The 26,157-nt window shown below is 37.4% G+C and overlaps 2 protein-coding genes and 1 pseudogene across 8 annotated transcripts; 2 read left to right on the plus strand and 1 right to left on the minus strand.

Moving 5' to 3' along the window:
* The first annotated feature begins 31 nt into the window (after window positions 1-31).
* LOC103717352 (uncharacterized protein At2g24330-like) lies at window positions 32-5,797 on the plus strand (annotated as a pseudogene). Its single transcript, XR_016398708.1, has 5 exons — window positions 32-299; window positions 1,393-1,518; window positions 4,876-4,985; window positions 5,128-5,545; window positions 5,630-5,797. The product of XR_016398708.1 is annotated as an uncharacterized protein At2g24330-like (transcript).
* A 2,026-nt stretch (window positions 5,798-7,823) lies between these two features.
* Window positions 7,824-11,489, plus strand: LOC103717329 (photosynthetic NDH subunit of lumenal location 3, chloroplastic-like). 6 transcript variants are annotated; one of them, XM_008805659.6, is made up of 3 exons: window positions 7,824-8,250; window positions 9,654-9,917; window positions 10,810-11,489. In XM_008805659.6, the coding sequence occupies exons 2-3, from the start codon at window positions 9,675-9,677 to the stop codon at window positions 10,906-10,908; spliced, it is 342 nt and encodes a 113-aa protein (XP_008803881.1). In that variant the 5' UTR covers window positions 7,824-8,250; window positions 9,654-9,674; the 3' UTR covers window positions 10,909-11,489. The 6 variants fall into 6 exon arrangements, with proteins under 6 accessions (XP_008803881.1, XP_088569226.1, XP_008803889.1 ...); XM_088713100.2 differs by having other exon boundaries at window positions 7,824-8,134; window positions 9,609-9,917; XM_008805667.5 differs by having other exon boundaries at window positions 7,824-8,134.
* Window positions 11,490-11,760: 271 nt separating this feature from the next.
* LOC103717312 (uncharacterized) lies at window positions 11,761-24,861 on the minus strand. The gene is made up of 9 exons (XM_008805649.6): window positions 24,485-24,861; window positions 23,399-24,051; window positions 22,669-22,768; window positions 20,549-20,617; window positions 20,020-20,140; window positions 15,545-15,633; window positions 13,597-13,658; window positions 13,363-13,480; window positions 11,761-12,071 (listed from the first exon to the last, which is right to left on the minus strand). The coding sequence occupies exons 2-9, from the start codon at window positions 23,728-23,730 to the stop codon at window positions 12,033-12,035; spliced, it is 930 nt and encodes a 309-aa protein (XP_008803871.1). The 5' UTR covers window positions 23,731-24,051; window positions 24,485-24,861; the 3' UTR covers window positions 11,761-12,032.
* Window positions 24,862-26,157: the final 1,296 nt, after the last annotated feature.

The following is a 26,157-nucleotide window of genomic DNA, read 5'->3' on the forward strand; positions in this document are numbered from 1 at the left end:
TTTTTTGGTTCTTAATTTGGTCCAACTATGATCAGAGAATGGCGGAGGATGCCGGACTGCCGGCGAAGTCCGCGCCCAATTCGAAGAAAGAGGGCGCAACGGTTGTGGTGGCAAAGAAGCAGCGCGGGGGATTCGTCTCTTGCTTGTGGAAAGGGATTTTTGGGACCAGAGAAGATTTCGAGAAGAGATTGTTGTACCTCTCCAAATAGGCGGCCTCGATCCACGCGAGGTTAAAAAGAAGGCCTCAGACGTCGAGGAAGATGGTCAGGAATACAATTGTTCTCTCGGTCATTCTAGAGGTTGGATTCCTCTTGCTGCTTCTTGGACTCTATTGAGCTTGTTTAAAGTTCGAAACTTTATGTTAGCTAACTGGTTCTTTTCTGGTTGTTCTTCTGATCGTTTTACTGAAAATTCCTTCTTCTCAATTGGGGGAAAGTATTTATATATTATCTTTTGTTACTTCCGCCCTTTATTTGGATATCTCATTGTCACTTAAACCAATAACTTGTATTTAAGAGCTTCCCTCAGAGGCTCTTTGCGTATGCTTTGTGTATGTATGAACTATTGCACGCTTTTTCCCCAACTATGTATATCATCAATGTCACTTAATCTTATTCTTTGCTCGTATATTGTTTAAAGCCTATACTATAGTAAAAGCTAGGTAGTAGCACCCTTTCTTTGCAGTCTCGTTATCTTTCACAAGTATGCTATCTTCTTTATCCGATATGCTTTCTTTCTAACGTTTGCTAGCCTATACTCATCATGTTTTCTTATTTACTCTTAAAAAAAAGATATCATATTTTCTTATTTAAGCTTACCTTCTTACAGAACATCAGAGCTACTAGATTCTTTCTCCTCTTCCGATTCATTAGATGCATCGTAGTAGTAACTCCTTTGGTGGTTCTCCTTGTGGCATCAGCAATTTTGCCATCTGCATGGGTCAACAGCAACCAGCGGACCGCCATGGCTTGGACTTTGTCGTTAGCCCAATTTATTGCTTCTTGATCCTAAATAGACTGGTATTATTAACCTGGCAGTCCTGTCTATATTTGGACTCTGGACGTGAACATCAACTGCAAATGTACATGGACATATGACATCTTGTGAAGTGAAATCAGTTCTTTATTAATTGCTGGTCTTGTGTGTTAATTTGCTATTTCACCATTAAAATATGTAGTTAATGTGAAAAAATTGGTGATATATGCTGATTTAGTGTATTTTCTATTGCTTATTCAGATTTGGGACATTCTTGTTATGGCTTGATTACTCTTCATACTTGGTTTTGAAAATTGCAAAACCTTCTTATTGTCTTTGAATATAGTTGGCTAGTGGGTTATCAAAATACATTTTCAATTTGAACTAGGTTCTTATGATGGTTGATATTCTTACCAGGTGGTGGCAGTGGCTTATGCTATCATGACGACAAGATCAGTGGATTTAAGTTGGTAGATGAGGGTGATCAGAGTGTTGCCTATTTTTGTTTTACCTGGCTTATTAGCTGTAATCTATTCAACACTTGTAAGCTTCACAAAAAGGCGTAAATATCTTGAACTTTAAACCGGCATGGACTTTCCCATTTATCAATTGTTCTTCAAATTTTATTTTTACTTGCATTTCGTTGAACTAATTTAAGCCATGCTTTGCAGGTTTATGCTTAACCAACTTTTATCTATTTTCTCTATAGTGTACTCATATTTTACTCCTTTTTTCAGTAAGGGTTATATTTCACCAGTTTAATGACTTCAGTTTGAGAAAGTTATCTATTCCTATTAGACAATTCTTTGGATGTCAGATGGTAGGGACACCATGAAGTCCAAAACCACAATTGTCGTGATGAATAAGCAGATAAGTTTATGAATTGCTTCACAACAAAAGGGCCTGAATATGAGTACTTTTTGCAGATTAAGTGCAAAAGTTTTCATTGGTAATGCATTTGTAAAAATGCTTTTGAAGCAAGTTCCTAAAAATTCCACTTTCAAGCGTAAAGAACACTGATCGATCTATTAGCATGAGCAATTTACTTGGGACACTTTAGGAGGTACTTCAAGATGAAAGACAAGCCTAATCGAGAAAAATCAACCTTCCTGGCATATATTCTCTCCTTCTGATATGGTTTCGTACAATGCTTTTCTTAATTATGACTTCCATAATATGCTTATCAAGCAATCTTTGTACCGATTCCATTCCCAGACATAAAAAACTACCTTATCAACAAAAAGTGAGTATTGTGAAATTCAAGAAAAGCACCTAAAGAAAGGTAAACTGATGCGAGTGATGTAACCCTTCTAGGTAAATATTATTTCCTTCTGATATTTTACTAGCTTCTATCATTTTGGCTATTAGCACAACAATTTTTGTCCATGAATTTTCTAGAATGTCAGGCTTTATTTTTTGGTTAAAGCTGTTGAATTTTGGAAGTTATTACTTGTGAGAATGAACAATTAATAAATGTATGTTCAGTACCTTATCCACTTCTATGTCTATGTGTCATGCTGCTTTTGATGTTTTTTTAAATATTAGTTTATTTTAAACTTATGTACCAAAGGACAAGGAAAAAGCAAATCAAAAGTGGTGTTTGCATTCATCTTGATTTAGCATCAAATTATTAATGTAAAAGGTGCTGCCACATAAACAGGTAACATTTGAAGTCCCATACAGATCTCTTTTCAACTGTTAGTCTATGTTTTCTGGCATAATTAGATTTTTTCCCCCTTTTTTCAAAAAACTATTTCTGACTTCTAGTATTTTCTAAAGAGCAGCTGGTAACACTTAGAAACATAACTTTGAAAGCTCTTCTTGGTGCCTAAGGTGGCACTAGTGCTAGCTGATAACCAACTGCAAATGTTCTCATGTTAAAGGTTATGACAAATGATGCTGATGTCCATGAGATCTTAATGATTAAACTTTTATACAGTCAAAAAAAAAAGTTCTAGCCAGACAAGCACCTTTTTAGGAGTAGATCAGAAAATTTTGATTCTAATGGCCAAATTTTTTTAATATTTATGTGGTTCCATTTTCTTTTGTCAATGAAGATTCATGTTTGTCTAAATTCTTTTGATAAATCAGATATTGGCCCCTAATTGGATTATCAGTTTTTGGAATGAGAATAGGGAAACTTTCTCTTTTCATTATAAAAGAACTTACAGAAGACCAAAACCTGGTCTCCTTGATAACATGTCTACAAATTGCAAAAACATATGTCAAGATTCATGCAGATCTTAACCTCTATATATACTTAGTTCACAAGCCTATCAGAAATCTGGTTAGTGTAGCACTCTTCCCCTTACTGTCGAAGGAGAATGATATCGGTGGGAAACCAGCTAGCCTAATAATGTCCTACTTTTCTCAGCAACCTGGATTGTCTTATGCTCTGGTCTACTTTTAAGAACATTCTTGTTGCAAAGTTTGATTGTTGGAACTTTGGTTACGCCATCAGATGCACTGCTATATTCCATAAATATTAGAAATTTTGCCAAGTGGATCCTGACTACAGTTCTATGATGCTAGTTGCTTTGTGGGTTTCAAAGAGGATCATGGATCAGAGAACAGGATAATGAGCAAGAAAAAAGTAGAGTACAACATTTGGCATATACCTAACCGACAAGAGGTTCTTTCTTGGGAAAATGCTTCTCATTCTTTAATGCAAAAAGATTTTACCTTAATAAATAGAATTAATCTGACATTCATTCCCTAAAATCAATGTCATCAAGAGTGGGGCCTGTGCTGCAATACAGTAAGACTCAAGACTCTGTTAACGAAATATCTTTCTGCGTATAGCTGGTCTTGTTAATCTTCGTGGAATCAAACATCGAGATTAGCAAGTTAAATGAATCAGTACATCTGTGAAGTTTGAGGAGAATAGAGATCACAGAGGGGATGCTAGGAAAATATAGGTTGTAATAAACTTTGGATATTGGCTGCATGGGTTGATTTGTTGAAATTCTCTGTATTTTTCCTTAATGTTTATGCAGAGAAGAAGAATTCAATTTAGAATAATAACGACTTTCCAAAACATAAAGTTTCATGGTTGGTTCACATGAAGTGGATACACAAAATCTTCAACTGGCCTTAACTATCCGAGTTTGCCTTCATGTCCCATGCTTTGCCACTCACCGGTTCTTTCTATCTAGAGCTACATACATTGTGCTGGACTCTTTTTTGTCACTTCTATCTCAGTTTTCCTTGATGTCCACTTCTTACACTCTATGGTTTTGATAGAAAAGAGAATGCTACACCTCTCCATGCCCACCACTGTCCTTGATACATATGATGAAACCAGTTGATTCTGTCGGTTACAGTTAATCCAATGTGCTTAAATTTTATGCTGTTTCACTTTATTGCCTTCTTGTGTGGTACAATTTGTTATAGTGCTGACTACTTTTCCGTGAGCTCTTCTCTTAATTTGAATGGTGAGATAGGACTTGGCTTGTGAATAGATATTAGATAGCATTATTTGATGTGTAATGGTTTTGATGTACCTGCATACATCATGACATGGTCATTTGTGTAAGGACTAAGGAGCATCTCTTTTTCAGTTTCTATTCACATTATGCTCTATATCGCAACTTACAGAGTTTAAGCTGTTCATAATGGAACATGAGTATTCATGGTTAAAGCAGATATTATTACTTTTGGTAACTTTTAGTAATCCATCCTTTAAAAAAAAAAAAGAAAAAAAAAAGAAAACATAGTCTAAAATGTAAAATGATGCTGATTTAGCTTTCATTCAAGACTCTTTTTGCCAAGTTTATATGATGCATGTTTTGACCGGTTCTTGGTTGTTGAAATGTAGGGGTAAAACACTTTAGATTTTTCTGCATGGGCCGTAGTTGTTAATATTATGTTCAAAAACCCATACCTCATTTTGCTCTGCAGCTGATCACAAGGACCAGAAAATGCTCGAAAGGCTCTTTGCTGAAAGGCAAGCGAAACTCGATGAGCTGAAAGAGAGGACAAACTATTACACAACACAGCAGCTTATCCAGGTGCATTCTGCAATTTTCCCTCTCTCTCTCAATACCTTTATCTTTCTGTTGTTCTGCATACTTTTGTGCATTGAACCTTGTGAAGGCATGCTTTTGGGTATGCAAATGACTATTTGCTGACTGTGGACCTCTGTGGACCCAGAGATATGACCTTGATCCTGCCAAAAAGGCTGCAGCAGCAACTGTTCTGGCTTCTAAGGCGGGCTCAGATTCTGGCTTAAAAGTCTATATGGGAGACAAATCTAATATTAACACTTCTTTGGGTAAAAATAGTGATGTTGAGCTGGTGCAATCTACTGGGCTTCGTAATAGGAAGCCATCACATGGCAGAAGCCATAGCACTGGGAGTGGCACATAGCCTCATTTTATTGATGAAGCCTTCGACCAATATGGTGCTGATGCCGAAGAAGTTTCTGCTTCAAATCAGAGAGTTGTGGAGCACTATAAAGGTTCGGGCCCTATTGACAGGGGATGGCTTGCTCGAATTGCTGCCCTGCTTGTGGGAGAGGATCTCACACAGTGCTATGTGCTCATATATGGCAACTGCCACATGCATAATGGTGGGTAGAATATATATATATATTTTTTCATTTCTTCGACTGTAAATCGCAGAGAATTGACTCCCTGTTTAAATATATTTACAGGGCTGGCCACAGGAAGTAGGAACTTCCATGCATAACATATTACCGCCCACACTGCCATTCATTGAATGGTCTGCAACTACCTGAGGAGCATGAAGTTACTCCAAGTTCTGGCATGTCCACTCCCACCTCTCCAATTGATGGTAGTAGCGGTAATTACAATGCAAACAACACGATCTCTATTTCCGGGAATGCGGTCGGGCGTAGTTTAGCAACTGTTGAAGATCTGCCTGGTGGGGAGACTGATGATGAGAAAGAACTTGACCCTCATGCTACTTGATTCTTGTGCGAATAAGGTAGCTGGTGAACACGGTGCTATTTGTAATATGGCTTGTATCGGACAAATTTTTTGTGGTTCATTGGAATGATTGGTTTGCAGATGTAAAGTTAGTAATTCCTGTTGGATGATTCAGTAATTGCAATTGTTGGTGGGCTTGCAGCTGAAGTATTTGTTGGTACCGGACCGTCTTGAGTCTTGAGAATATATTTGTGCTGTTTGTATATCAAGTGTGTATTGCAGACTTGAATTACATGTTTGTTAGGTTTATAGTCCGACGTCAAGCATCGGATTATACATCAATTGCTGATGGTAGGCAGAAAGGTAAAGGTTACAATGGAGCAGTGGTTAAAAAGAACCCAACTCTGAACACACAAAGTGGCATAGTGGGGTTGCCATATTGTCTGTACAGATTTGCAGTCTAGTGAAGTATTGGATATTTTATTTTCGAAGTTAGTGAAGTATTGGATATTGACCCTTCTGAGATGAGATTAAAGAACAAGGCGTAATTAGTCCGCAACTGGGTCCTACACAACACTTTAATAATGGACAAGCATCACTAAGTGGTAGAATGCTCCACAAGCTGACAGGAAGGTATTGCATCCATGGCCGCATGCAACCATGATACAAAGTTGATGTTTATCTCAAATTTTTCCATCATTCCTTTTGCCCCCGAAGTATGAAATCTAAAATGTTTCTTGCAAAACAACTTTCAAAGATTTCGTATCAGAAACCATCGACAGGGCCATCGATCCGATGGTTAGAGATGCCCAGTGTATGTGGTGTGATGCAAACAAGATAGAATAGCATCACCATCTTGCACTTTGGTGTTATCTGCCGACCATCAATTTGTTAGAAACCGTCACATAACTTTGTGGGAAGAACAGCAAAGTTGCCTTTAGTTATGGGCCACCTTCAACTCGACATATATATGCCCATAGATCCCCTACAATCTAAGAATTGCGTCCAATGCAAACCCCCGGGTACAAATCGTATCTATTTGCTAAAATATACTCAGAATTTCTCATGTGAAATGTTTCAGATCGACCTGGCTTTGCATGCCTGCTTATCGGCAAACTTCGTCGCACTCAGAAAAGATGACATTGCACTAATTTGAGAGCATAAGAATGTGACATCCGAGCAATCCTTCTTGAGTTCTATTTTTCGAAAAGAATCTAAGATTTCGCCTCATACCAAAGTAGAACCAAAATCTAAGCTTTAGATGATATATGATATGAAGTATGAACACTCTTAAGAAAATATCCTTGTCCATTCTTTATACCTCCTTAAATATCTTATATAAGGAAAAAAAATTGCAAAACTGTGCATCAAATGAGAACAACAAAACTAATTTGGCTGTACAGAACCCGTGCGGGCGTGTGTTTAGTTCCATATCAGTTATTCACCAAGAAAATTTTGGATACTTATACAAGACTAAGAAATTCAAAAAAATATCTTCCGACCAGCCATTTTGGATAAGATTCTAAGTTGTGATAAATAGTATGAGAGCGGATTCGGTCTATAACTTACGTGAACTATGGAACACTGTAATACGGATTCATTAGGGCTGACCAAAGGTCGATCGTGGTGCTTGTGATAGATTTGAATGGATTTAAGCTTTTGGCCTGACGAGGACGTCAAAACTTAAATGGAAGGAGTACATGAGGATCCGATTATTTGCTAAGTATATTTTAGGTATTTATATAGAATAAAAAAAAAAAATCTTACGCGTAGTTAAGCCAAGGGCGACATGCTTGCACAGGATGTCCCTCCGTGCATTTGTGAGGCGAAAGAAGCCACTTAACACGCCTTGCCACGTGGGTAGCCGCTTTCCCTCTAATCTTTTATGTAGACCCCACATTAATACGTTAGCCTGGGTCCACACAAGAAGCTGAGGAAAAGATGTAGCCAACTGCGGGTGGGATGCGCAGCGACTCGGAGATCAGAATCCACCCACCTGGAAGAAATCTGATGCAGTGTGGGTTGCAGAGGAGCCGCTGGCTTCGAGAGCAGGACGAGAAAAAAAAAAAAAAAAAGGAAAACTTTGGGGAGCGAGCGAGCGAGGCGCCCTCGGGAGCAAAAAACGGCCAACGGGAGCGGCCCGCTATAATGACAGCCACAAGACCGAACCGTTTTCTCTTTCTCTAGGTGGCATCGCATGCAAACATACGTCTTAATCTACGGCCACCCGTATATTGTTTCCAAGCGTACGGAAAAAATTCCTCCTCGAGGTACACCTTTTGTTTTAATCTAAATTGATATCAATAATAATCGTTCGGAGAGTTTAAAGAACGCTGAATCGATTAAGAAGAAACAGAGCAACCCAGTAGATTTTGAGGAAGCCAAGGTGGGTGTTTTTTTTTCTTTCTTTTCACTTTGTTCTTGCTGTCTCTTTTTATTTTAAAGACCTGGGAGGATTTGTTAATTTGTTGTTTGATTTATTGGGGTAGTAAAAGTTCTGTTCTTTTGCGGTATTGTTCACTTTTTTAGATAAAATTCCTGGGCATCTGAAATGGGGATTAAGGTTTTCTCAGCTGGTTTGATTTTCTTGGATTTGATCTGTTGTTTGGTGGGAGAAAGTTAAGTTCTTGATTTGATTCAAATCTGAAGTTCCCAGAGACCATCTATCTATATAATCCTTTCCCTTTCTTCTATTCTGTTTGTTTTTTTCTCCTCTGTGGGGTTTGGGATAGAGTTTTATGATATGCAATTTTGTTAGGTGTTGTGTTCTGTGATTGAATCTCTGCAATCAAAATTGGGTTTTGGGGATTTTTTTCCTTCTTTTTTCTCTTTCTTCATTTTGGATGAGTTTTAGATTGATGGATGAATTCCAAGAGAAATGTTGCGACGTAGGGAGCAATAGTGCCACTTTGGAAATCCGAAGGGAACATTACCGATACCCTCATCAGTTCCCAAGCTCTTCGTTTGCAGCCTTCTTCCATTAAAAGATACATCTTGGATTTCCCCAAATTTTTTTTTTTTAAAAAAAAGGGTTCTTTCAACCATGTTACTAATCTTTCAACCATGTTTTATAGGAGAAGCAGTTTGCCTTGTTTTAATAAGATGACCAACTCATTCTAAATTTCTTAGATAGAATTCTGAATTCATCTTTAGATCACCTGTGCCAAAGGCTTGCTCTTTTAATTCTAATCATTACTTTGCCAGTCTCAATTCTTTCTTTCATGGTGTTGTCTACGGTTGTGGCTGTAGAACATAATCTTTATTCAGTCTCTGATTCAATTGGCGCTTTTCCTACATGAAACAAAGTTTCGATACCTTCCTCTTTTTTTTTTATTGCTCTTGTATTAATTAATGTTTCAGATACAAAGTCCCATAACAGAGCCGCAACTGTTAATTCTATATAATAGATGAGGTTCGATTCCTTCCTCTTTCTGAGCTGTTCCCTCTGGTTTCCTTGTTAAGTTTTCTGTGGTCTATGCAGGAAAGTGATACCTTTCCTTCTTTTAAAGCTTAGGCAATCCTCAATGGTAGCTGGCCTTATGATTTGCCTTGAATGCATTAGAGGATCCTATAGTTCATCATCTTGCAACTTTGGATTTTATATGGTCGGATTACCTTATTGCATAGCTCTTTGCGTAGTGTGGAGTGAACTCTATTTTAAACAAAATCCAGAAGGTGCTTCTCTTCAATCCTTTTCAGTTTTGCTGTCAAAAATGAACAATCAGCTCATTACCTTGTTAGTAGGACTGCTAATCCATCTACGAATTGTTCGTTCTGTGAGTTTCGTAGTCTCGGGCAAAAAGAGGGGCAATGGAGGACATGATCTACAAGGGGAGCATCCTTCGGATTAAGAAGTGTGCATTTGATCTCCTTTCATTGGAGGAGGATCTGGTAGATGATGATGAGGACTCATGGGAGCTGATGGGAAGAGATCTCCGGCTTAAATCGACCTTTTTGTACTGTGATCTCAACCATGTCATCTCAAATGCTCGTGACGAGCACAAGAAGACTCTCACTGACCTTGGCAATAAGTTGTTCTACTTCATGGAAGAGGTACGCACGCTAGCTTCTCTTTTTCCCTGTTTCACACCTATTTTCAGTGTTAAAACAATTGAGATGGGTTATATGAATGCCATTCAGGCGTTCTCTCTCTGAAGGTTGAAGGGTGAAAGAACTGCCTTTTGATCTCTTTGGTTTCTCAAGTAGCAACCAGAATTCGCATATAATATCGATAAGGTTAACGATAGCAAGAAACAACAGTAGTAGAGTGCTAGCTCAGCCTGACCCAACTGCAAACTAGGTATTTAGGTCTTGGTGCACATAGGAAGCTGAGGATGTCGAATTTTATTTTCTCAAATGTGGTTTTGTTTTGCACCAAGTTTGGACATACTTTATTAACTCAATGATGTTAGTCCTTTCTGGAGGGAAAAAAAAAAACACCATTAGCCATTCTGATCACAACACTACTATTGATTCTTAAAATTGGCAGGCAATTCTAGTTCCATGGAAAGTTCTAGCTTGAAACAACCTCTCACAAGCACTACTTCACTGCAAGTCAAAAATAGCAGCCTGGTCCAGTCAGCAACATAACCAACAAAACAGGCCAAATCTAAATTGACTTTCCTCTATTACGATAGTTGGTAGCCTTTTGCTCAACCCTTTTTCAGTAAAAAAAAAATCACATCATTTTGATCGACTTTAAGAAACCAAAAATATGTTGCACATATAATGTTGCTAAAGGGTGCCGCAATTGGTAAAAGTCATTGGAGGTTGATACTAATGACCACCTGCCCTCACCTAATTTTTAGCCACACTTCCTCCCATCCCAGTTCTCGAAAACAAGAAAAAAAACTAATGATACAATATTTAGTTAATTCAGTGAATAATTTGATATACCTTGTGTTTTAAATGTCCAATTAAGTTTTCTCTGTTTTTGTGATGGCAGCTGGATCAGGCAGTGAAGAGCAGAAGCATCTCTCTAATACAGATCCGCTACAATGATGCAGCTCATGTGCTGCAGGAAGTGATCATGTCACTTCATTAGATCCAAAGTGGACTTCAAAACAGAACCGTTATCCGAGGAAGTGAAAAAGAGAAATGACCTCCCAAGTAGTTTCCCCTTTTCCTTTCTTTATTTTCTCTTTTCTCTGTAGAAAAATGAAAAAAAAAGGCTTATGTCTTCGGCGCCGGTACGTTCACTATATGAGTATATGGTGACTGCATTAAGGAAAGCAAATGATCTCGCTCTCTGAAGGCTTGGTAGCCTAGCCATTCTTAACCATCTGAGCTTGGACTACTGTTTCTGATCAAGCTCATGCAGCCGCAGAGCCTGATATCAAAATACATACCAAACAATGCATCCGAACGCCCTCGTAGTCATGGAGGTAGTACTAAAAACCTCACCGACCATAAAACAGAGACGAGAGCAGGCAGGTGGCAGGCATGGAACCCAGCTAAGAAACCTCTGTTCTATTCTACTCAAGCAAGCAAAAGGGAGTGGAATTTGTTGCATAGTTCATCAGATTTTCTTTCTGAACATTTTGAGTCAGCACCCGCAATTATGGCTACGGAGGGATTGCTTTGAAAACATTGTTTCTACTCTAGAATAATGTTTTTTATACTCTAGCTATTTCATGTTCATTTAAAAATATGATTGCAGAATCGCAGGAGCCATGATTCAAATATTGCATCCTCGTTAGACAGTCCTAGTCCAAATAAAAGACAGAAGACACTGCGTGATCCAAACTTTGCAGCAACATGTTGATTGTCATCCATTTATGGCTGACTATTTTTTTTTATCACAATTTCATATTTATTCTGATTAATTCAGCATGGAGAATAATTGGATTCTAAAATAGCACTTTTCCAATCCCATGAGCAATCCTGGAAAAGAATGTGATGGCAAAGTAAATGAATTGATAACATGCAAGCACCAAAAAATTCATTTGAAGGTTCCTTTCCCTTTTTGAAGGATGGACATACAGGCTTCGTACCAGAAACCATACGTGCGAAGTCAGGTTACACTCAAGAAGAGAGCCTTTTATTACCTGGTGCTTGGGTTGGTATGATGTATTTCTTCATTTTGGAATGGGATTCTTCCTCTTGGAAGATATTTTTACATAATAGAGTAAGCTCCCACCACTTTGCTGCATTTACAGAAGGCTCTCGCTAGGGATTCACGCCACTTGGTGCACCATAAGTAACATCCTTCAAAAAAAAAAAAAAAAGAACACCAGACAGTCATAAGGGATTGATGTTAGCACTTTCTCTGAAGTAGCAGAATGCCCTGCTTTTAAAGCTTAACCAAACCCCACCACAACCCCCCCAACCCAAAAAAATAAAAAAGAAAAATCATGGACATCCCAGTTGAAAAAAAAAGCAAAGAAAGCAACATGGAAGTCTTGCAATACAATTAAGCAAAATAAATATATAAGAAATAAATAAATAAGTAAAAGGCCCAGAAGGGCAGTCATGACTAGCTAGCATTTGATTCTTGGAAATACAGCTGGAAACAAATTAGATTTACCATTCCATTACCTGGGGTGGATAACTAACAAGAAATTCTAGTTAATATATGAATTTATAACATTAAACACCACGCTCGCTGTATTGCTTATGCAAGAATCACATTCTCCACCATAAAGCTGCATCCAAATTTTAATGCCCATGCATAAAAATAATGAGGCAATAATAGAATGAAACCCCATTTGATTTCACCACCTTGCCATAAATCCGCATCAAACTTTCAACATTTATGGAAGTACATGGTAGCGGCACCCGTGAATACAGCACTAAGATAGCTAGTTAACTCAACAAACAACAGCATTCCCCTAGATTATTGAGAGGGCAATTGAGTAGCACTTCGATAATAATCATAAGTTGGAATTGTTCAAGCTCTGCTTGGTAGGAAAGAGGAAATGAATAGGTTTAAGTATGGTAATGATGCAAATGGACATCAAATTAGATGTACTCTTACAGGTATAAAAACATAGGAACAAGGACATCAGGATCTTCTTTGGGAGTGGCCATCCTCAGGCCTTTATCCTCTCCCCTTGTGTCATTTGATTTATTGACTTGGTGGTGATTTTCATCATTGTTTGCTCAAAAATACAACACCACCTAAATAAAAGCCGGGGAACATAGTAGACCAACAAGCAAAATGGGCTGAGAGGACATCTATAGCAGTCTGCAACCAAGCTCTGATTACCGGAAATGGCCAGCTACTTGGAAAGTAAATTTTCAGGAGTTATCTCATGAAGGTTGAAATCACAAAACAGATCTCTGTTCTTGCCAAACTATCACCAGTATTGGTCTTCTATGAAATATGTGACAGTGTGAGATCTGTTGGCATTACCGCAGGTTACGTAATAAGGGAGAGGACATAATAGGTAGGGGAAAGGACACCACCACCTACCTTGAGAATGATATGATCCAACTTTTCGAGTGCCAAAAACATATAAAAGAAGAACATCAAATTTAAGAAGCGTCAAAATCTTACCTTCTCATTAAAAGAGACAACAGATTTGAGGAGTTCCTCATTGACCAACACTGGCAAATGAGGCAATGGACTCATTATCCCAGGAACCTGATTCATTGTTGGAGGCAACTCGCTCATTCTGTACAAAATAACATTCATAATTATACAAATAATTATTAACATATTTGGGCAGATATAAACAAGTAACTATAACAAGTTCAGTAAAATTTTCAAAAACACTGGCTCGAATCATACCTACGCAAAATAGATGTGAAGTTGTTTCTTGTGTGGAGAAATAACTCGATGTTCTCCTGTATCTGCAAGATCGGGATGACTTTTAATAGAAAGCACAAACTAAACATGACATCTGTTAGGAGATCTTCACTTGGTTCAGATATATTAGATCAGAAAATAGGATAAGAAAAAAAAAAGCTTATAGAAAAGCATTTGAATAAACTGCTTCTATGATATTGCATGTTTAGATCCCAAAGTATAAATTCTGATAAAATGCCACAATGAATCATAGTAGACTAGATTTTAGATCCATAACATTAGCATGCAAAGCAATTCATGTGAGATAAGATTGTTTTACAATACTGTGTAAAATGAGCAATTGGTGGTTGATGGTTGTGCTTTACCAGGAACCAGGTTTATTGCTCAAGTCTTTTCAGTTTGAGAATAGCAGTGGACATAGACGACAAGGATACATTACACAGAGAAAGATGAAAATGAGATTTTTTTTACTAAGAATTCGTGTTCTTTTATTTTACCATGTCCCTTTTTTTGTATTCTATTGCTTGATTTGCACTATGTATATGCTTTACCATATAATCATGTTTGTTTTCGCACTCTCATTTCTCTCTTCTGGCTGACTCACTTTCTGATTGGTATGTTCATTTTGTTTTGGCACCATTAGTAAGTAATTATGAGAAATCTCAACCTAATGTGATTAGTTTGTACAGCAAAATTGTTGCATGTTTAAGATCAATAACTTTATTTGTTCGGTTTCTTCTATCCATATATAAAAGTAACTATGGTTACTAAAATCCAGATTGAATTTTTAGTCTTTAAATCATAATTCCATGCTTAGTGAAATATGGTGGAGCAAACCTACATAAAACATGTTATATGTATTGGGTGCAAAGAAATTATGCAATGGCTAAAGGTTAACTTTTCATTTAAGCAAATGGGTAATATGAGGGTTCCTCAGCTGAAGTTTTAAAACTTGGCTTTCCCCATGTTTTGAGACCAGACGAATTTAAGTTCACTTTTGCATCGAGTCAGCCTTCTCAGTCTCTCTCTCACTGAGCTATTCACTGTTTCCCATTCTAACATCTCATTCATGGCACCAACTTTATTCAAAATTTATCTCTCTAAATAAATGAAGGCATGTATATATTCTACTAATGCTTTCCAAATGGCCCTTAACCACAAATGCATCACAAACTCCAAAAACTTGTGGATTGTTGCATGCTTTACCTATCCTCCATTCAAGAATCCCCCTCCAATTAGTTTCCTAGCTTGGCTCCCACGTTGGAATGCCTTGCACCACTGTAAGACCTTAACCTTGAATGCTTATTTACTTGCCACAACTCCCAAATGTACTGGCATAGCTTGCATAGAGAACCAAAATGATATAAATATCAGAAATCGTTGTATCCTACCCAAGAACATGCATATCCATGCCATGGAGGAAAGCTCCTGTATCTCAAGAAATGGTTGTATCCTAAACCTCTAATATTTCCCTAAAGAACTCCATAATTAAAGATTTTTCCTTTCTACTTTGCTGAATTTTTCATATTTACATGCCATGGAGGAAAGCTCTTGTACCTAAAATCACGTGCTCCCACATTCAAGCTCATTTATGTGCACTTCTTTATGTAGCACTCAATGGTGTATGGCTGAGCCAATTAGAACAACATGTAGGCATAGGCCTTGGTGTCCGATTAAGTCTTTCAAAGGCTTTACAAGTTTTGGAAATATGTTTAGTAGGATCTTCTAATCTACATTTTCTTCATTCAAAAATAAGCATCTAAAAGTCATGCAGGTGCAAAACCTAGACCTTTGCAACAGTAGTAGGAGTAATTGCACAATTGTTTCAGAAAGTGATAAACACTCACAAACTCATTTTTCTAATGGCATGAAGAAGCATAAACCCAATCTAAGAACTAAACTAGACAAAGAGGACAGTTAAATCACAAACCTTGAATGTTGAAAGATTTGCTGAAATCTGGCATAACATTTGAACATTTTCATCCAGAAGATGTCGAATTGCACCATCTAAAGCAGGGCCTATTCAACAACAGCAACAACAACAACAACAAAAGAAGATAAGCAGGGTGCAAAGGACTTCTATGATGTAAATGTTTCAGTTATTCGGTAACAGATAAAAAAAGGAATAGCTAGAACCATACTAAAAGATGGCAAAATGAAATCAATTACATTCATTCCCATCTCATGGTAAAAAGCTTGGCAAAACATTCTTCCGGTTACAATCACATACTTGGAAACAATGACAGGTCGATAACTAGCATATCAAGATATATCGTTGCCAGAGGAGACTTGCCCCAAACAATACATATACAATGAGCAATTAATCAAATTAAACGAACAGCAAGAGAACCCAAATGAACTTAATCTGTATAAACATGATTCTTTACAGGTATTTAATGTGTTTAGCCAGCCAGGAATAAAGCTAAAGAATATTAATTCTCCAACTTAACATATCATGATAAGAAAACATCTTTTTGATCTCAAGGTAACAACTTGTGACAAAAGTATCATATCATGTCTGCTGATCTAGCCAATGGTGTAGTAGAATATTGGTATTTAACATATCATTATTCACCAGAACAAGGGCTCGAATATTATGTTATAATACGTATATCACCTTTTTTTTATATGCATACTTGCCCCCTCTTTAGAAAAGCTTATCAAGAGAGAAACAAAAAGTATAAATATGAGACGGGGAGGTGCTTTTCTATCACAAAAAAATAGATATATAAGTAAATAACAATATCAATGGAGGAACAAATAAAATACCATAAATTATCTCATATTAAACATGGTAAACCAAACCGTTGATTAATTCTGCATATGCAGGGAACAAAGGAATTCCACCAAACCGGCAACAAAATAAAATTCATAAAAATTCAAACACCCCAGCATTGTTTTAAGGAGTTGTCTTCTCTGACCCTGAGGCTTCAGCACCAGTATATTTATCTACTTTCTCCAAACATATCCTCCAGAACAATTCATTACCATAAGTACATATTTTGACTGGTGTGATAGTCTTTCTGATTTGTATAGCCTTTGCTTTTAACATCTTAACTTATTTTGCTTAAGAAATTTGCATGCATATTCATTTGGCAGTGTATTTCGAGCCTGTTTGGATGCCCTGATATATTATCCATGGATAAGTTCTTCGAACAGCTGAAGTGAAGAGAGAATTAATGACAAGAAAGAAGAATTTGATGGAGCGAGGGAGCTCCAATATCACACAATTCCGCAAAAAATAAGGATTTTGTGGTCCTCTTAAAAGGTGATTTTTTATATTCATGGTTTCTTAGGATTGTGAGTTCGAACATTTCCGTACATGAAAAAGTTCCATCTCTTTCTATATCTTCCACTGATAAGCTGTTCCCACCACCTGCCATATATGGATAAATTCCATGGACTATTTATCGGAGCGTCCAAAGAGGCCCTTCCTTTGGTCCATTGTCCTATTTGTCTTTGGGATAAACGTGCCCTCCTACATAAGAAGCTATCATCTTAACTCTTCATCTATACTCTTCGCAAGACAAGAAAAATTTTGGAGGGCCACTCATGGTCGCATATGCTTATTTAGTACATAAATATATATTTCCCAACCTGCCAACTAGCCATGTAGGTTTAGGGCAGGCCCCTCTTTTGCCTAGATTTGCCTTGACCAGGAATTCAATGCCAAATCTGGGGGTTTGATATTACGCTGATAGCAAGTCATAAAATCTGCTCAAACCTATATTTGGTGGGAAAAGGCTTGGATGCTGATGTTGATCCTGATGATGACTATATGCACCTATATGTGTCCTGCATGTATTATTCATGTTCAGATAGCAAAATAACAATTTGAATCCATTTAACATCAAACATGATTGCTGTACTTGGAACTACAAATTGCACAAACTCCTTCAAAACGAAGCATCAATGCTATCATCAGAGCTTGCTTGCTATACAACATGAGAACCATATATATCTGAGTAACTTCATAAAACTTGTTAATGTAACAATCAAGGTTTTAAATCTCGTGGTATGTGGGTGTCCCAGTTTCTCTATAGAACGGGATGCCCCACTGCGCAGTCCCAGTCATACATCTCGGTAGATATCCTTTGTCTCTCTCCCCTCATTTCCTTTCTTTCTCTTTCTTCTCTCTTTGTGTCCTTCCTTTCCCTTTTTTCCTTCTACCTCCCTTTCTTTCCTTTCCTTTTTCTTATCCCTTCCTTTATTTCTTTGTTTCTATTTCTTTTTCTTTTCTTTCCTTTCTTCCTTCTTTCCTTCCTTTCTTTTTCTTCTCCCTTCTTTCTTTCTTTCCTTTTTCTTCTTCTTCTTTCCTTCCACTTTTCCTTTTCTTCATCTTTCTTTCCTTTCTTTCTTTTCTCTTTCTACGTGGATGGGTTTCAGAGTCCGTACCTCGTCCGGTCCCATTTTCTCACAGGAATGGGACGAGACACCCCCCGTCCTGCCCAAGCTTAAAATCTTGGTGACAATCAAACCATTTGTTAACTAGGCAACATCTACAGTTGAAACATGAAGCCAAGAAAAAAATGGCTAGAGAAGCCTTATTCCAGCCAAAAAGCAGTAAGGTATTATCATAATTATTCCACAGAAAGGGGTGGTATCAGTTATTCTCAAGAGAAAGAAGTCATTCCACCCAATCATTTGGATTCTGGCCTGTCATATTAAGGTAACCTAATAAAATTCAGATTCAACCCATGGCTAACAAAATTACGGGAGAATCAGAATATTTATCACATGTTCTACTCTCCCTCAACCAAACACAGGGTAAAGGGTTTATTCAAGTTCCTAGCTATACTTTGAGGTTACCTGTATATGGAGATAATGCACACAGAATGGAATGTTAAATGAGTGCTTGTATGATCAATTCAGTCCTCTATTGTCAGGAAACACAATAAAGTTGATAATGTGCATAAATAAATTCCAGATCTGGACAGAACTGGATATTCTTCTTTGATGGCGGTCAAAAAGGCAAGAAAAAGAGAAAGGAGGAGAAGAGTTGGAATAATATAGATAGGTGAGATAACAGAAGGGAAAAACCTGTATATACCTACTATTATTCAACTTAACTCATAATCGTACAAAATTCATCTCTCCACAGGCTCACATCTACAGACACTAAAACGATGTGTCTGATTATTGGACTCCCAACTGATCTCTAATGTACTTGAGCTCTAACATAGCCTGACTCAAGATGTAACTTCTAATAACCTAAAACTCCAGAACTTAGTGTTCTATGGCGCTAAGATAACATAGGAATGTCATATGAACAGTTATACAGCATGGTGTAACTCTCTCATTGGAGCTCTTGTGACAGTTGATACCTAACACGACATGCTGCCAGTGAGAGGAGAAATAGAAGAGTTGTTTATCGGGTATGTGATATTTTGCCATAAGACTTTTATGTTACTTTAGCAATTTCCCTGAGTGCCTTCCTAAGACATATAGCCAAAAATTATAAAATTATATTTCAACAAACTCAACACAAAATGCCATCATGATTAATTTGAAATACAATCCTAGACCAACAGAAGCTAAAGGTTTAACTCATAGAAGCTAGTCTTACTCATAATAGGGAGGCCACCACACTAGAAAATTAGTCCTGATAATTAGTACAAAAATTGCAACAAAATATAAATACGTAACCTGGTCTCAAAAGACACAGATGAAATACTGTCAGGACTTGATAAGAATAGCAAACTAAGGGAAAACAAAACCCAAAGTCGAAAATAACTAAATCAAACTTAACTTGGACCTAAATTACATTATTGGTTAACATTCAGGAGTTTCAAAATTCAATGGCGTTTATATATGAGATACCTAAATTGGCTTAAAAGGTGATTTGAGATATTCCGACAATCTTGGGGTTGTCAGACCAACAGCCTCTTCAAATTTCTCACCTTCTGCCTTCCTCCACTTACTAAATTGAAGGCTTCAAGTTATACTTCCCACCCAATTCTGCTAGTATCGAGTAGAGACGGTGCTTTGCATTCAAACACTGGAAGTTGGTGGTTGATTAAATTGAAATTGCAATTGTTCTGCAGCAAGCAGAATTAAATTCAAAAAGTAGCTTGAATTTACTGATGGAAGATATGAAACCTTTGCTGAAGTTCATTGATACAGAAAGAATTAATTGGCTGTCATCTGCATGCTTAATTTCCAATAAATTCTTAACAAGGGTAAACTGTCATTATGCTCTGTGAGTTGCACTTCCCATTTACAATGATAGCATCATTTGTCATGTGGAAATGAATCGACCTAATCAAAGATTCTAAAAAGGCATTAAATGAATTATCAATAAGCATGGAAGTTTAGAACAAGAGGAAAAGTAAACATGAAAGGTGAAACCTAATAGTATATAAAAGAGCAACTTGGCAAAATCCACATAACAATTGAACAACCCACCTTCATGGGAAAAATGATCAAAGTGGTTCACATTATGATGCATCATCAGCGAATAGGGGGGCATGTTGTCTGATGGAACCATATGAACTTTTGCTGTTGAGGAAGACGCCACCATTTTTTCCTGAACTCATTATTAAGAGATTGAGTTTGTAAACGAAGATTGTCTTCTAAATATTTAAAAAATTATCAAGTAATTTAAAGATAGAAACATAGTATACAGTGCAAAAAAAATCTATTCATGATATTATAAAACTATCATGAATACAAGGATTTTAGGAGAGAACATGAGAAATGAAAAGCCAAAGTATGGCATTATCATATAACCATACACTGAAGTTATGAAGCCATTTAAATACAAACTAAGATTCTGTCTTGATATAATTCAGAACTAATCATCATATATAATTATGGCAATCTAATACATGAGTCCCTGAGCTAAAGTTGTCAATCGATAGTCATAATATAGAAGGATATCAACAGGAATTTCATAATGATTGGTACAAAGAAGTTCGCCAGTAAAAAATGTTACCTTAGTGTCTTTTATTTTCTTTCCTGCGTAATGTTCTTCAAGATTCCGCCGTTTACCATTTTGCTTATTCTACAAAGATACCAATATATCAGTATTTGTATAGAAATAAATTAAATGCAAGTTGGTTTCACATATAAAGCAGTTTATAATAGTAATCATCAGACAAGGTAAGAATTAGTGCAGACTTAACTTACTACTATCAAATCTAAGAATTTCTATACAAGATGATGAGAAATCAACTTCGATAAAGCACATAAAGATTATGAGCCTACATAAGAGATTAATGGATATAATTTATTACATCATGATGAGATTAATACCAAGGTTGTATGATTTACAGTTCTGTCAATTTTATTAAGTAATTTTGCTGAATATGCACACTTTTGATATTGCTCCGGCCAAGGTTCGCTGTCACAGTACCGGACCTTGTACCAATGCCACACTAGCACAGTGTTGGTACAGTATGGTATAGTATGGAATTTTATTGGTGTACCGACACTCGGTATGCCACTTGTACCAGGTACTAGTACCGAACCTGTACGATACGGTATGCCCCGTACCATCCTACCACCCGGTTCAAGCCGGTACGGCAAACTTTGGCTTCCGTTGTCATATAATAAATTCATAAGCAATCCATTACCCTATGCATTTGGCCCCTAAGCTATTTTTGAGCATTCAAAACATAGAAGACCTTGATTTTCCATCTAGTTAACTCTAAGAGTTATAGGAAACAAATACATGTGCTGTCAAATTCAAAGGACATGACGAACCCAATGGGGGTTGGCTTATTGTTGACTATAATCTTAAATTACAAGCATAGAAGGGGCATTTTGTTCTTTAAGTCATATGATGCCATCTAAACCCACAAAGTCCTTAAAGATCTACAATTCATCCGGTACATAAATTATTTGTGTTAGGCATGAAAAGAGTAGGAGACTTTTGGAGAAAGTGAACAATCTCCCAAGGCATAAAACCAAATTTATACTTTTGCAAATGCAAGGATTCAGATTCTATGCGAAGCACTAAAGGATTGAAATATAGGATCCACGAACCAAGTACAACATAAAAATCCATGTATAAATTTAAATATAGACAAATACCTGTGCAGATGGCATAATGGACATGTTGGAGTTTACTAATGCCATATGCATGTGCAATAAAATAAGCTAGGATGCAAACTTCTCTGAGTACCTATGCACCTAACCCCTCCCAAAAAGAGGGTAACAAAAGACAATGCTTTTCTTTCTTGAAAAACCTGAACTCAAATATGGATCATATAACATACATTGCTTCAAGGATGTTTGAGCTAACCAGCTGAAAAGAAACAGAGAGCAATTGTTGGGTCTTAATTGGGCCTTATTCAGCCTAAACAGCCCAAATATAAACTAGAAAATTTCTGTTGTTTGTTATAACCAGTATTCTAAACCCAGTAACTAGACCGAACAACCATTGTGGGAAAGTCACGGGTTTTCAATTCAACCACAAGTCAACTGCTATCAAACCGACCAACCCCAACTCCCCATAATATTGATGACTCCAACCAAGAACTTGCTACAAGCACATCAACAGCATCTTGCAGATTTGCCACATGCTCAATCCCTATTCTATATAGAAGAAGAGAAGGCCTATAAGCAGCTTCCTGGGACAGACTTGTTTGATGTTTAAGCTGCCACTTTATGAGAAATTTCGTTTCTTCTTAAAAAAACACCGCAGACAACCACATATCACAAAATTAGCATATACTATGATACAACACTCGATCTCTAGATTCAAGCCCATTTTTGATTCTTTAAAATTATTGAGTTATTAATAAGCTCTAAATCGTATGTTTAATAGAACAATTTTTGCTCCCTTTAAGGATTTAGTATAGAAGAGCATATTAAATAATAACGACTCAAAAAAGACCACTCATGAGTCTCTGGGTAAAGCCAAGAATATCAAACAATGACTGTAAATCAGCATCAACAAGTCCCAATGATGTTAATTTTTTTTAGATCAAATAAGTAATGCAAGAATCAAAAACAAGATAAATAGAAGTATCAACAATGTAGCATCCATGATAACAAAGTAAGTCTAGATAATTATGGATATCTGAATAACAGAGGTGTTGAAGAACTTACACTCATCCAACGGCACCTCAATGCAACATCCCTTATAGTCTTCTCTGGAAGCATAGCTGCTATCTTTATATACTTCATAAAATTTGGTTCATGAGCATATCTGAAATGGTTAAAAGAAAAACTAATTCTTGGACTAAAAACTAAAGGAGAAAATAAGCAGCAGAAAGGGATGATTACATTCACTACATGTTGTAAGGCATTCTAGATGGTTTCAAAAAGCAAGAGAACACTAATCACCGAAATAGATGAGCATTAGCTATTAAGAGAAACAAATCATATGACTGAATAATTCAAGTGCTTGTACTAAACTGTCTGTCAGAATGAAACTTTAAAAAATAAAATAAGTAGCAAAACTGACATATTTCAATTTCTGCAAGCTTTCAAGAATGAAACACTACCAGAATGCTGAATCTGCTTGATAACAGTTGATTAAAGAAAGATCCAAAACTCATCTTGTCAGATTTCAAGTACATGTTATAAATCAAAGTTTTTCTAGTATTTCAAATATTGTATCTCCAACATTTGCCTTACTTACACCATACACTTCACTGAATGCTCCAAACAACCAAATCCTTCAATGGAATTATCTTTTTCACAAACTACCAATATTAGCATTGGAATTAATGAACTGCAACATTAAGATCGCAGGTAGCTAGGATTTGAGCATCAGCACAAAAAGGATATGAAAAGTAGAAAGCAAAAAAAGAAAACAAAAACATTCATTACGTACTTGGTAAGACCTTCATTCAACTTAACTGCTTCTTGAGCAGACCAATCTGACCCTGACACAGTACCAGGCTTGAACCTGTGCACATGATCATGATGAACATTGCTTGAAGAGCTCCCAGCTGCACTTATTGCGGGTATATTGTTAATCATGCTGGGGTTACCAGAGAGGAACATCTCACATGTGCTGCTGTTCATGCCTGAACTGCTCATGCCCCCAGAAATCATCTCAGTGGTACTATTTCTTGCCCCTGACTGGAAAGAGAGCATGAGTCGATCGCAAAAGGAGGACGGAATGGTCCCTTGACGAAAGCCCATATTTGAATCAGTTGCCATTTATATCCTAAAACCACTAAGTTACGTCGCACTATCCAGATTACACTATGTTTTGCCCTAAGAAACCTCAACTAATTGCTGCTCCTTTCCTTTTTGGAACAGTCTGCGCCCTTAAGCTTCCTATTTTCACTACTAGACAACCTCAAAAATCTTTTAGCAGACCAAAAATCCTGATCGAAACAGAATTCTCTCAGAAAAACCACGAATTCAATGAATATTTAGGGATAACTTCTTAGGCAACCATTCTTTGACAACCTAGGAAGCTCCACAGCATCCAAAATCAAAGATATCAACCATGCAACGATTCCAGCACCCTCCCCCCTGCAACAAAATCGCACAGTCAGAATCAAAAGCAAGACCTCTCTTTACCTGCCCTGCGTGTACCCAAAAATCACAAACTTTTCAGCTCAAGAACACACGATTCATCAGACCACGATCTCCATGTCCAAAGACCATGCCCTAGGACTCCCCCTTCTACAAATCCCCCAGACCATCCAAAATTCCCATTCCACAGCACGCCAGACGACCCCAAAGTCCCAACGAAGCAAAAAATGGAAAAAAAAATAATAAAAAAAAAAGCTTTTTTATAATTCTTTAAAGATGCATACCGAAACCCTTTCACCCACCAATCTCAAGAACCCACTTGCAACAATCCTCCCACCATCCAAACCCCAAGAAACGCACCCCCAAGAACCAAACCAAAATAAAAATATCTCAATGATAAACCAAAAAAAAAAAAATCGACAAAGATCACCGCTTTCAGAGACTCTCCTGGTTCTGCCACGTTCTTCTTCGTCCTCCGAGGCACGGAGAACGAAAACCCTCCTAGCAAGATTCGGACCCTTTCGATCCTTTCCCTCTGCGCTCTTCCCTTCTGGCCAATGGGACGAGAGCGAAGGTCCACCCCTTTTCCGAGGGGCGGCGATAAATAATAATGGAATCTTTGGAACTCAACGCACCGAAACGAATCCCAACACCGCCATTAGATACCTCGATCCTTCTCTCCTCCCTCTCCTAAGCCGTCTTTCATCAAATTTCTCTCAATTTTTTTCTCCCTTTCTTCTCCTTTCCCCCTCTCTCTCTCTCTCTCTCTCTCTGAGAGCTCTGCAACTGGCGTAGTGCCCATCCCGTTCCACTTCCACATAGCCCGCTCTAGTTGGCCTTATCACGCAATCGACCCTGACTTCGACTCTAATTACCGGGATGCCAATGGGCGGCAAAGCGTTCGCCATAGCGCCGCCAGCTGGTGAGTGGATTCAAACGATACCGGCCGCTGGATCTCACCCTCTCCTATCCCTCTTGGACGGCTGAGATCGTTTTATGCTTCTGAATTCCGGCTCAGGCTAACCCGCGGATAACAGGACTCATTAAATTCCCCTCAGCCAAAACAGGATTTTAGGATGACGGATGGCAACGGGTCGAGATTCGTCCGCCAATATCCATGTCCACTCCGTCGTTAAAAATTTTATACCCGGTCGAATCAACTCGGATAAGCAACTCATCATACAAATATTTTAAAATAATTATAATTTTAGATTAACTTAAGAAATTCAACAAGAAACTCATCAAGCAAATATTTTAAAAATAATCCGCAAGTGAATTCTTGATCTTCTTAAACACAAAACCATCTCTATAAATCTAAGCACAGAGTTATATAAATCAAGTATTTTTTTAATATAATGAAAATGTATAGAATGTAGAAGTATTTTCTTTTATATCTGTTTTCATTGGCAATTCAAAACAGCATGTGAGTCTAATCCAATATATCTATACTATCTAAAGGTATATCTTAGTATAGCACAGTGAATCCAACCTGCTTTCTTAGTTTAATTAGCATACCTTAGATACATAGAAAATTAACAGAATATAAAATTTACAAGGTATACTAAAGTTTTCCTATTTCATATTGTGTCCATGCCTAGAATATGAAATCAACTCACATTGTACAACTATCTACCTATCTAACCTATTATCTACCTATCTGATTTAGTTATTTTTATTTAGAACCAAACTATTTAAATGGATTGGGTAAAATATGTCTCATTCAGATCGGATCGGACGGGTCGGCTATAATTGTCACCCCGTGCCATCAAGTTTTGGAAGTTGGGATTGCTTTACAAGGGCAGAAGCGGTATTGGTTGGGGTAAGCTCACAGGAAGGTGACCGGAATCCGAGAACAACAATCTAACTAATAACGGGTTAGGAGCTCTTCTAATTATTTTACTCCGGCCCCAATTTCCTGAAAGGTACTCCGGATCTTCTGCAACGCGTGTCGCCCTCGAGCTGGGGTTGTATCTGCGCTCAAGAAGGATTCACCTCTCTCTCTCTCTCTCTCCTTTTTTTTTTTTTTTTTTATAATGGATGATCTAACGATGCATTCGGACAGAACCGGTCCAACTCTGATTACTAAAGCGGTTGTCTAAAACT

Source organism: Phoenix dactylifera, chromosome 16 (genome assembly GCF_051530095.1).
Source record: "Phoenix dactylifera cultivar Ajwa chromosome 16, Ajwa_hap1_PhDact_Kaust_v1.1, whole genome shotgun sequence".
NCBI lineage: Eukaryota > Viridiplantae > Streptophyta > Magnoliopsida > Arecales > Arecaceae > Phoenix > Phoenix dactylifera.

Excerpts from the sequence above, each read along its gene's own strand:
- LOC103717312 (XM_008805649.6), bottom strand. The coding sequence starts at position 23,730 with ATGGCAACTGATTCAAATATGGGCTTTCGTCAAGGGACCATTCCGTCC. Across the intron at positions 13,659-15,544 it reads CAAATCTTTCAACATTCAAG|ATACAGGAGAACATCGAGTT; the intron begins GTTTGTGATTTA and ends CCGATCTTGCAG. Across the intron at positions 13,481-13,596 it reads TTCACATCTATTTTGCGTAG|AATGAGCGAGTTGCCTCCAA; the intron begins GTATGATTCGAG and ends TATTTTGTACAG.
- LOC103717329 (XM_008805659.6), top strand. The coding sequence starts at position 9,675 with ATGGAGGACATGATCTACAAGGGGAGCATCCTTCGGATTAAGAAGTGT. Across the intron at positions 9,918-10,809 it reads TGTTCTACTTCATGGAAGAG|CTGGATCAGGCAGTGAAGAG; the intron begins GTACGCACGCTA and ends TTGTGATGGCAG.